The following is a 12,860-nucleotide window of genomic DNA, read 5'->3' as shown; positions in this document are numbered from 1 at the left end:
TTGTTTTTTCACTTCTCCCAATGTGTAATTCAGGTTCATGAATGTTTGGTAGAGATCTTGTAGTTTTTGGTCTCTGACAGTAGAATCAGAGCAGATGCAATTGCACTTAAGGGCTTGAATGTAAATGATGGATCGTGTTGTGTGTGCAGGATGGAAGCTAGCGTGTAGGTAAGTATAGAGGTCAGTGGATTTACAGTAGAGTGTGGTACTGATCAGGCCATCACTGATTTGTACTGTAGTGTCCAGGAAATGTCTCTCTTATGTGGGCTACGTCTACAAGTGCACACTACATCGAAACATGTAGCGACATCGAAATAGTCTATTTTGATGAATAACGTCTACACGTCCTCCAGGGCTGGCAACGTCGACATTCAACTTCGACGTTGGGCAGCACCACATCGAAATAGGTGCTGCAAGGAAATGTCTACACGCCAAAGTAGCACACATCGAATAAGGGTGCCAGGAACAGCTGCAGACAGGGTCACAGGGTGGACTCAACAGCAAGCCGCTCCCTTAAAGGGCCCCTCCCAGACACACTTGCACTAAACAACACAAGATCCACACAGCTGACAACTGGTTGCAGACCCTGTGCATACAGCATGGATCCCCAGCTGCAGCAGCAGCAGCCAGAAGCCCTGGGCTAAGGGCTGCTGCAGACGGTGACCATAGAGCCCCACAGGGGCTGGAGAGAGAGCGTCTCTCAACCTCTCAGCTGATGGCCGCCATGGCGGACCCTGCTATTTCGATGTTGCGGGACACAGATCTTCTACACGTGCCCTACTTCAATGTTCAACTTCGAAGTAGGGCGCTATTCCCATCCCCTCACGGGGTTAGCGACTTTGATGTCTCGCTGCCTAACGTTGATGTTAACATCGAAATAGCGCCCAACATGTGTAGCCGTGACGGGCGCTATTTCGAAGTTAGTGCTGCTACTTCGAAGTAGTGTGCACGTGTAGACACAGCTGTGGAGTGGTCAAGGCATAAATTGATGGTGGGGTTCAGATTGTTAAAGCCTCTGTGGCTACATCAATGACATCTTTATAATTTTGACCCATGGTAAAGAGACTCTAGAAGAATGACCTGAAAGTCTGTGTTTTGCTGAGAAGGAACTTTAACAACTGATTACAGGGGGGATGCCCAAAACTGTCATTTATACTCAAATTTGACATATTTACATGTGGTTTGAACTGGGACAGCAATTACCTGGCCCATTATAAGAACTCTTTTACATACTGGTTACATCTACACTTAGAGAAATCTTCGAACTAGCCATGCTAATGGCCATTTCAAAGAATACTAATGAGGTGCTGAAATGCATATTGAGGGCCTAATTAGCATGTTGCTGGACATGGCACTTCAAAATTGCTGCTTTTGGCTCCCGCACAGCTCATCCTGATGGGGGTCCTTTCTGAAAGGACCCCGCCAACTTCGAAATCTACTGATAGGAATAAGGAGATTTTGAAATTGGTGGAGTCTTTTCAAAAAGTACCGTGGTCTGGATGAGCCGCACAGCAGCAAAAAGTGGCAATTTTGAAGTGCCACAGCTGGCAGCATGCTAATGAGTCCCTGAATATGCATTTCAGTGCCTCATTAATATTCTTCAAAATGGCCATTAAAATGCCTATTTTGAAGATTTCTCTAAGTGTAGACATGGCCACTTTGTTTTATCTAACTCTTAATTTCCCCACCCCACATCTTTCTCCTGCTGCTCCTCTGCCCTTCTGATTTGCCAACCCTGGTAACAATTTTTCTGATTTGTCACAACCTTGATAATAATTTTTGGACCTCTGTTCTTTATATATTGTGTCTGTTCTGGTATGGCTATGATGTGAAGAAGTGGGTCTGTCCCACGAAAGCTCATCACCTAATAAATTATTCTGTTAGTCTTTAAAGTGCTATATGACTGCTTTTTTGTTTTGATGAATTCACCTCATGACAGCCTTTTGCCATGTTCAGTGTGTAAATCCATGTTAAATGATGATAACAAAGTTTGGTCTTAGGACTTAGAGGGTGAAAAAGTAAAGAACTAGAGCCAAAATGAAACGTTATGTAGTTTTCACAAGTCATGCCAAAACCAAAGTTGGGATTCTAATAAATGCCTGCTTCACCACTGGTGAGATGTGGTGACTCTTGTGAAACTTATCTATCTGTTCAAATTATTTCAAGCAATAGCTCTTTTGTCAATAGCACATCCATAGCTGGTTAACCTTCAACCTTTAAAAACTCAAGATCTATGACATCACGGAAAATAAATTATATTAAATGGTACCTACACAATTTTATACATAAAAAAACAGAATAATCCAGACATACTACTTTCTTTTATTTTTTTTTTTACACTCTAGTGTAACAATGATAGTAGGAGTAGTATTATAACTTATCAACGTGAGTACATTTTGTGCTACTGTTTTAGACTAATGTTATTTTTGTGGAACAGTCATCTACTGGAGTTAAAGGCACCAATGAAGTAGTTGATATGACAGCATGCCTCTGAGAAGGTCACTGAGGCCATGTCTACACTACTGTGACCTTTTGAGAGATGGATTTCTTCCGGAATATCTTCTTTCAAAAGAGCACATTCACTCACACAAAAAGTAGATCAAAAGATCAATCCACTCTTTCAATACAAAATTCATTACACCTATTGATGGAAAAAGTTAGAGGGAACCCTGAAAATGAGAGTAGCTAATTAGGAAGACTTAAGCTGACAGAGTTGACAAACAACTGCCCTAAATATGCAGCAATCAGATAAAAGTTTTGTTGTATTATTTTAAATTATGAAGTTGCTTCTGAAGCCAAGATAAAAAAAAACAGCATTTTATTGGGTCTAGTGATAAAACTACCCTTTGTTTAACTACACATGACATTGGGAAGATATAATAACTATGATGCTTTCTTTTAAGCTTCCATTTCACAAATCAAAATACATAACATTCTTGTGAATAGGTTTCTGTCTTTCAGTTCTCAACAAACTCAGGCCAGGCAATCATCCCTTCAGAGTGTGTGCACTGGAATATTTTACAATGTGGGCTCCCATGTTTCAAAGTTAGGCATGCACAGCTGCACCCATAAGTTTGCACCTGCTTAACTAACACAAAGAAAATACCCAACATGCACATGCAAATCTGACTTCTGAAAGTGGGCACGACCAGTTGCATACTAAAACTGAGTAGCTGTATCTCAAAACACTTATAGCCATTTGGTAGCTGGGGCATATCATGATTCAGGCATACAGAAATGTAGGCCCACAGTTGTGTGCCTACAATAAAGTAAACACACACACACACACACACATCTGTATTTTTACAGATGTTTCAGAAGAATGTAATGGGTTACAATTATTTAGCACTGATCCATCTTCAGAGTGTTTTCCAAACTGATTCATTAATCCTATTCGCTAAAGCTTACGTTGCAAATCTGCTTACTTCTTATTTAATTTAAAAGTTTTTTTCATGTTTCCCACCTTGCTAACTTGCTTTAAATTTTCTCTTTGAAAATAATGAGCTCACAGCCATGTTTCCCTTGGATACCCTTATTTAATATAGTTATATCTTATTGTGTCATTGCATCTGAGGAAGTCATCATTAACTGTGCAACATGCATTTAAAATGCAATCAAATCAGAATATTTGGGCCAGATATTCAGTTAGTGTAAAATGGCATAGCTCCCCTGATTTCAATGGAAATACACTGCATCACAGCCGTTGAGGATCTGGCCCACAGTGTTTTAAGCTGAATTCTTACTGGTTTAAAGAACCACACGATGAGCAAGGGAGTAGAGAATCAGTCCCCGTGTACTCTGAAAAGTTCTGAGAGGTCATGAAAAGACATATTTACCTGTTGGTTTTTCTTTCTTTTCAAGTTTTTCTGATCTTTCAGGTTTATCTTTGTGCATCACTATGAAGAAATAAACATTTATATTTTAATAACAGATCTCGCCAATTCAGAAATCAAAATAATTCCACCAAAATAAACATAAAACACAAAAATAACACACAAAAGCGAACAGGGGCTCTGAGCTGCTAATTTGTACCAACCCTGTCTGTACACTCAGTATAACACATTCTCAGAAAATTGTCAAGTGCAGGACTCAAACTCACAGGAGAGGGATGCCCTGTGGTTTCTATGGTTGCAGCATCTCAAATGAGTGCCCTGCTTATTCTGGTGTGCAGATGATCTTTTATGATGCACCAGCTCAGCTTGAGCCACAAGATATATGCACATTTTTTTCTGAATAATCTTTAAAATATTCCTTCCTCAAAGGGGCAACAGGTTCTGGATGCTTGTTCAGATCAGTTCTGAACAGATGAGGAAGATCAGGTCAATAGTTATACACACAGGCTACGTCTACTCTACAGAGATCTTTTCAAAGAAGCTCTTCCAGAAGATCTCTTCCAAAAGAGCTTCTTTCAAAAGAGTACATCCACACAAAAGAGTGATCTGCTCTTTCGAATGAGATTGTCCACACAGCCCCCACTCGTTTTGAAAGAACAGGCCAGGGATCAAAAATGAAGACTGTTCTTTTGAAATAAGGGCCCTGCAGAATGTCTATATGTTTTCTTTGGAAAGAAGCTTTCAAAAGGGGGCAGTCATCCTGAAATGGGAAAGGAAGAGTCATTATGAAAGAAGCACCACGTTCTTTCAATTTACTATCAAAAGAATGCTTTTTTGTGTAGGTGCTACATGGACAATTTCAAAAGAGCCTCCTTATTTCGAAATATCTTTTGAAAGAACTTGCTAGTGTAGATGCAGCCACACAGACACAGTCACACACAGAGACACACACACACACACACAGATCATAGCAATAATTATACACACACATACAGATCACAGCTATAATTACGTATACACACGTGCAAAAATAAGCACTGTAACCCCTTGCTCAGCTTATATCAAACTAGGACCACCAACCATATGGCAAACTTCTGTGCAGTATAGCCATTTTTAAGACAAATTTGAGTAAGCATATGGTTTTGGAGAACTTAGAATCTAAGTCAGTTGTTAAACAGTAACCTCATCATGAACTTAGCTCTGGGAGAACTACTGCCCCACTGTGATAAAGCTCTTTTATCAGAAAAAGGAAACAGATGAGATCTGCTAGGGAATGTTAATTCCACATCTAACTGGAGACGAAAATGAGAAAGCAGTGAGTATTGAACCTTTTACTTCTTTAAACAATAGGGCTGTTGCTGAAGAATATGGAGAACATGAACTCCTGCTTTAACTCAATGACAAAACATATATGCAGGTAGCTAATTATTTTCTGGTCTAGCCTATATTCCCCTGCCCCCTCATTAAAAAATTTCTTAATCTTCATAATGGAAGATGATTAGATATTAGGATGGAATATTGTGTATTCGCTGCAGATTCAAACCTTGCAAAGCAAACATATTTAAATGTATAATCATGGACTCAGTGGCGCTCTGAGGTATGCCATAGAGACACTGTGTTTAGAGTGAAATACACTGGCAGTCCAGAATTGTTTGAGAGTATTGCAATGTGAAAACAGCAATTTTAATAAAGTGAACCTCCATTCATACAGAAGTAATTCATTAAAAACCAGAATCACTTCACAGACAATATGTGGCATAGCTACCAATATAGCTAACTAGATAGACTATTTATCTGGGGCTAAACTTTAATTTGGACTACAGAGGCAGGGCAGTCAAGAGTAAGAATGCCTCCTGTATTGCTATGTGGGCTACCTAGCCCTTGGGGCTGGCTGCACAGCAGCCACTTACTTCCCCATCCTAGCAGTGGACGGAGCTTTGGTGCTGACTCCACGATACCAAACACCACTGGGAGTTCTTTAATTTCTGGTGGAATAGGCCATATAGTACTGGAGTTAGCTGTGAAAGGGGTCCTGCCACATCCCCTGGTTTGAGGTGGTTTCGATTATATAGAGGGTTAAATGGCTGTCAGCATCCCCACTATTAATATTGCTCTAGAAACCAAGATTGGCCAATAACAAAATTACTACACCTCATTGCAAGAATGAAACACAGGAGGAATTCCTCCACAGAGGGGTGTCGCTGAGGCTTGCTGCCTCCAAGAATCTGATCTCAGAAAAGAACATGAAAACACAATCTAGAATTTAGATTTACATAGTACAAATGAAAGACAAAACTACATACTGCTCTTGGCACATTTTATTTACAGATGATAACCTTAAGATGAAATCTTAAGATCCATCTAGCATAGTATCTTGTCTTCCCACAGCACCGATATCAAGTGTTCCAGAGAAAATGAAGAGAATAGCAAACCATCAAGTGATCCATCCTAGTGCCCACTCCCAGTGCTGACAACCAGAGGCTAGGAACACCATCCATACCCATATAGCCATTGATGGACCTATGCTCCATAAATTCATCTAGAGAAATCTACAATGATTCCAAGATGTCTTTCTTGAATGGCAACAGCTAATTTAAAACCCATAATTTTATACATATAGTTGGCACTATGTTTTCCGATATGAATTACTTTGCATTTATCAAGTATCAGAGGGGTAGCCGTGTTAGTCTGGATCTGTAGCAGCAACGAAGGGTCCTGTGGCACCTTATAGACTAACAGAGAAGTTTAGAGCATGAGCTTTCGTGAGTTAACTCACTTCTTCAGATGCTGGTCCTGGAAATCTGCAAGGCCAGGTATAAATAGGCCAGAGCAAGGCTGGGGATAACAAGGTTAGCTCAGTCAGGCAGGCTGAGTTGTACTGTCATCAGTAGATCTGGAGGTGTGAACTCCAAGAGAGGGGAAGCTGCTTTTGTATTTAGCCAGCCATTCACAGTCTTTGTTTAATCCTGAGCTGAGGGTATTGAATTTGCAGATGAATTGTAGCTCAGCAATTTCTCTTTGGAGTCTGTTCTTGAAATTTCTTTGCTGCAGGATAGCTACTTTTAAATCTGCTACTGTGTGTCCTGGGAGATTGAAGTGCTCTCCTATGGGTTTTTGTATATTGCCATTTCTGATGTCTGATTTGTGTGCATTTATTCTTTTACGTAGAGACTGTCCAGTTTGTCCGATGTATATGGCAGAGGGGCATTGCTGGCACATGATGGCATAAATTACATTGGTAGATGTGCAGCTGAATGAGCCCACGATGGTGTGGCTGATCTGGTTAGGTCCTGTAATGATGTTGCTGGTGTGTATATGTGGGCAGAGCTGGCAACGAGGTTTGTTGCATGGGTGGGTCCATGAGATAGAGTGACTGTGGTGCGGTGTATAGTTGCTTGTTAGGATTTGTTTTAGGTTGTCAGGTTGTCTGTTGGCAAGGACTGGTCTGCCTCCCAAGGCCTGTGAAAGTGTGGGATCATTGTCCAGGATGGGTTGTAGATCCCTGATGATGCACTGTAGAGGTTTTAGCTGAGGTTTTAGCGACACCACTGACTTCCTGAGAAGACTGCAATACGTTGGTGACCTACCAGAAAACACTATCCTAGCAACCATGGATGTAGAGGCTCTGTGTACCAACATCCCCCACAAAGATGGAATAAATGCTGTCCGGAACAGTAATCCCGGTTGATGCTACAGCACATCTGGCGGCTGAGCTCTGCAACTTTATACTTACACACAACTATTTCAGATTCGGTGACAATATATACCTTCAAATCAGCGGCACAGCTATGGGTACCCGCATGGCCCCTCAATATGCCAATATTTTCATGGCTGACCTAGAACAACGCTTCCTCAACTCTCGTCCACTAACACCCCGGCTCTATTTACGCTACGTTGACGACATCTTCATCATCTGGACCCATGGGAAGGAGACTCTGGAGGAATTCCACCGGGACTTCAACGACTTCCACCCCAACATCAAGCTCAGCCTGGACCAATCTACACAGGAGATCCACTTCCTAGACACTACCGTACTTATACACAATGGACACATCAGTATCACCCTGTACCGTAAACCCACTGACCGCTACGCCTACCTTCATGCCTCCAGCTTCCATCCCAGACACACCACACGATCCATCGTTTACAGCCAAGCACTTAGATATAACCGCATTTGTTCCAACCCCTCCGACAGAGACAAACACCCGCAGGATCTGCACCAAGCATTCTTGAGACTGCAATACCCACCTGAGGAAGTGAGAAAACAAATCAACAGAGCCAGACGTGTGCCACGAAGCCTCCTACTACAGGATAAGCCCAAGAGAGAAACCAACAGAACACCACTAGCCATCACCTACAGTCCTCAGCTAAAACCTCTACAGCACATCATCAGGGATCTACAACCCATCCTGGACAATGATCCCACACTTTCACAGGCCTTGGGAGGCAGACCAGTCCTTGCCCACAGACAACCTGACAATCCAAAACAAATCCTAACAAGCAACTATACACCGCACCACAGTCACTCTATCTCAGGGACCCACCCATGCAACAAACCTCGTTGCCAGCTCTGCCCACATATACACACCAGCAACATCATTACAGGACCTAACCAGATCAGCCACACCATCGTGGGCTCATTCAGCTGCACATCTACCAATGTAATTTATGCCATCATGTGCCAGCAATGCCCCTCTGCCATATACATCGGACAAACTGGACAGTCTCTACGTAAAAGAATAAATGCACACAAATCAGACATCAGAAATGGCAATATACAAAAACCCATAGGAGAGCACGTCAATCTCCCAGGACACACAGTAGCAGATTTAAAAGTAGCTATCCTGCAGCAAAGAAATTTCAAGAACAGACTCCAAAGAGAAATTGCTGGGCTACAATTCATCTGCAAATTCAATACCCTCAGCTCAGGATTAAACAAAGACTGTGAATGGCTGGCTAAATACAAAAGCAGCTTCCCCTCTCTTGGAGTTCACACCTCCAGATCTACTGATGACAGTACAACTCAGCCTGCCTGACTGAGCTAACCTCGTTATCCCCAGCCTTGCTCTGGCCTATTTATACCTGGCCTTGCAGATTTCCAGGACCAGCATCTGAAGAAGTGAGTTAACTCATGAAAGCTCATGCTCTAAACTTCTCTGTTAGTCTATAAGGTGCCACAGGACCCTTTGCATTTATCAACTCTGAATTTCATCTCCCATTTTGTTGCTCAGTCACACAGTTTTGTGAAATCTTTTTGTAGGTTTGTATCATCTGCAAATTTTGCCACCTCACTGTTTATCAATTTTATCCCCAATCATTAATGACTATGTCCAATATGACTGGTCCCAGTACGGATCCCTAGCACACACCACTATTTAGTTCTCTATTCTGAAAACTGACCATTTATTCCTACCCTTTGTTTCCCATCTTTTAATCAGTTACTGATTCATGATTCATGAGAACTTCCTTCCTACCCCATAATAGCTTACTTTGCTTGATGAACGGCTTTCTGAAAGGTTTGTCAAAGGCTTTCTGAAAATCTAAGTATACTACATCCACTTTGTCCACGTTTGCTGAACCCTTCAAAGAACTCTAGTAAATTGGTGAAACATGTTTTTCCTTACAAAATCATGTTGACTCTTCCCAAGCAAATTATGTTTATCTATGTGTCTGTCAACTTTGTTATTATAGTTTCAACCAAGTTCGGTTTACTTGCCTGTAATTACCATAATTGCCTTTGGATCCTTTTATAAAAAAAAGGACATCACATTAGCTGTCCTCCAGTCATCTGGTACACAACCAGATTTAAAATTATTAGGTTATATACTACAGTTAGTAGTTCTGAAATTTTGCGTTTGAGTTCCTTCAGAACTCTCGGGTGAACACGTTCTGGTCCCGGGTGACTTCTTATTGTTTAATTTATCAAACTATTTCAAAACTTCCTGTAACAACACCTCAGCCTAGGATAGTCCATCATACTTGTCATCTAAAAAGAATGGCTGTGATTTGGGAATTTCCCTGACATCCTCATCCATGAAATGGTCTTATTGTCCATGAGTGCTGCTTTCACATCTTGATCATCCAGCGACCGCACTGGCTTTTTTCGGAGGCTTCCTGCTTCTGATGTACTTAACAAAATTTTTGCCATTACTTTTTGAATCTTTAATTAGCTGTTCTCCAAATTCTTGTTACCTTCATAGTTATATTTGTCTATTTTTACACTTCATTTGTCAGAGTTTACACTCCTTTTTATTTTTCTCACTATGATTTAACTTCCACTTCACTGTCACTGTTACTTTTACTTTATTTTTTAGCCACAATGCCCTTTTTCGGTTTTCTGTGTTTTCTAACTTGGGGTATACAGTTGAGCCTCTACTGTGTCTTTAAAAAACATCCCATGTAGTTTGTAGGGATTTCATTTTTGGCAGTGTACTTTTTAATTTCTGTTTCACTAATTTCCTCATTTTTGTGTAGCTCCCCTTCCTGAAAAATAAATGCTCTGATTGGCTGAGGTGGATTCCCCTGACATAGAGATGCTAAATTTAATTGTATTAAGGTCACTGGTATCAAGCACTCCACTTGGAAAAGATCCTGTGCTCCATTTAGCGCTAACTTAATAATTGCCTCTCCTCTTGTGAGTTCTGGGACAAGATGCTCCCAGAAACATCATTCCAAGTAACAAGAAACTTTATCTCTGCAATCCACCTTCAGGTGACATATACATACTTCATATGGGAGAATTGAATCTGCTAATATTCAGCTTTTTAAAAATTTTACTAGCCTTTTTAATCTCTCTGAGTATTTCACAGTGGTCAGTAGAATATCCCTATTACTCTATTCCATGAGTTTAAAATATAACATGAAGCATCCACCCATCCACTAGCATTCACGTCACAATCCCCATCGGTACCTGACCTGGGCTAATGGTGCAACCAGTGGACTTATTTCTGTGATGAATCCTGGTCACATGCCACCTGTGGTACATTGCACATATGCTAAGAAGAGGATCTTAGCCTTTAAGGTGAATAAAATCATACAGAGCTGACATATCCAAAAAGTCTTTAAAATCTCCCCTCTCACTCCGCTTATCCTTCTTTACACATTCTCCCTCCATAAAAATACATCTTTCGCTGAAGATCAATAGATGAGGCTATTTTAGACCAAAGAGGCGTTGAAGTGAATGCCAGTTGCAAGAGCTAGCCACCTACCTTTTGGCTGTTCTTTCCGTTCAGTCTTGTCTTGTTTTTCAGGTTTGTCTTTGTGCGTTACTAGAAATATATAATAGTGACAAGCCATTGCTGTTACATACTCCAGAAACCTAACCATTCCTTTAAAATAAGTATTTGCAAGATATAAAAAAAGGAGTTCAGCTCTGAATCATAGACACTAGTTTCTGATATATAACTGCAATCTTCCCTCACATTTTCCTATTTAATTCCATGTACACCAGAAATATGGACCATTTTGTCTAACAAATGAGCCTGTTTATGTTTGTGAAAATCATTGGCTCATCTGTCTACACCATAAATGAACATTCAGACACCTCACTCTCACTTGCAGGATCTGTTTTTGGTGCATTACATAAGCAGGCTGCTCTCAGTCAGATTCCAACGGGGGAAAGTATGGTCCGCCCTTTCACAGCAGCACTTTCTATTCTTGACAGAAAATGGCTCACACAGTGCTTTCCAAGCTTTTGTTTATATTTGGATGTTAGTTCATCCCAAAAGATGGATTAGCAAGGTTACATGTCTCTAACAAGAACATAACACCAGAAGAATAGCTGTTTAAAACACAGATAGCTACACATCCTGACTTTAGCAGAGAGACGTGGTATCTGTGGATAGCCAGACTCTGACCCACACTATTACCCAGGAGTTTGGCTAACCCAGTATTCCTTTTCATAAAGAACTGCATGTAAAAACGCCCACAACCACCACAAATATCATAAAAGACCAAGATGGTGGTCATGGAAAAAGGAAGAGAGATTACTAGATTCACCTCAATTTTCTTGCAAAAAAATAAAACATAGTCATGCCAAGTGGATGGCTGTCATTTTTGCACACATGTATGGCAATATTTCTGTCCTGATCCACTCAAAATTATTTATTTTAGCAAATTTTACTTTATCAGAGGTGGAAGAAACAGCACAAATGATGTGATTTGCTTGTTTAAATATTTCCACGGATGTGTGGTTTTGATTAAACAAAATGTCTACTGTAAAGGTTGCCTAATTTCATTATTTGCTCACAAATGAAAATATTAGCAACTAACATTTCAATAACAAACAAACAATTTTATTACTTCCGTCTACTGTAGTGGGAAGAAATATAGAGGCTGGGGCTTTTCAAAGCCACCTAAAGTAATTGGATACCCAATTTACAAACACAGTGAATGGGACCTAAGGATGAGATCATCAAAGGTTCATAGGAGTTCTAATGCTGGGTGTCATGCTGCCCAACTTTTAGGTTCCCAGAAAAATCACAGGAACAACATCACAATGCACAAAGGCAAGTTAGGCACCTCGATTCTATTCATAATGAATGAGGGGAGAACGGTGTTTCAGAATGAGATGTAAAAAAAGTCGTCCCACTAGATGGGAGCCACCTACATGAACCAATGGAGCAGCAGTCTACAGGGGTAAGTGTTTAATTTAATGTGGGTAAGTGTAAAGTAATGCACATTGGGAAAAATAACCCCAATTACACATACATGTGATGGGGGCAAATTTAGATACAACAAATCAGGAAAGGGATCTTGGAATTATAGTGAATAGTTCTCTGAAAACATCCACGCAGTGCGCAGCGGCAGTCAGTAAAGCATATAGGATATTAGGAATTATTAAAAAAGGGATAGAAAATAAGACTAAGAATACCATACTTCCCCTATATAAAACTATGGTACACCCACATCTTGAGTACTGCGTGCAGATGTGGTCTCCTCACCTCAAAAAAGATATACTGGCATTAGAAAAAGTTCAGAAAAGGGCAACTAAAATGAGTAAGGGTTAGGAAAGGGTCCCATATGAGG

At 40.6% G+C, this 12,860-nt stretch overlaps 1 protein-coding gene across 15 annotated transcripts in view; it reads right to left on the bottom strand.

Annotated features, from left to right (window-relative positions):
- TRDN (triadin) overlaps positions 1 to 12,860 on the bottom strand; it is a 351,197-nt gene that overhangs the window by 218,085 nt on the left and 120,252 nt on the right. For 11 of the 15 annotated variants that reach the window (XM_074990631.1, XM_074990634.1, XM_074990630.1 and 8 more), the window contains 2 exons: positions 11,042 to 11,101; positions 3,837 to 3,896 (listed from right to left, as the gene is read on the bottom strand). The exons of 1 other annotated variant lie outside the window; for it this stretch is intronic. In XM_074990631.1, coding sequence (XP_074846732.1) covers positions 3,837 to 3,896; positions 11,042 to 11,101 — 120 coding nt within the window. The remainder of the gene's footprint in view (positions 1 to 3,836; positions 3,897 to 11,041; positions 11,102 to 12,860) is intronic. 3 more of the 15 variants (XM_074990637.1, XM_074990641.1, XM_074990645.1) reach the window with 1 other exon arrangement.

This window comes from Carettochelys insculpta, chromosome 3, assembly GCF_033958435.1.
Source record: "Carettochelys insculpta isolate YL-2023 chromosome 3, ASM3395843v1, whole genome shotgun sequence".
Classification (NCBI taxonomy): Eukaryota; Metazoa; Chordata; order Testudines; family Carettochelyidae; genus Carettochelys; species Carettochelys insculpta.
The sequence above is the reverse complement of the archived record's forward strand: the minus strand, read 5'-3'. Positions and strand labels throughout refer to the sequence as shown.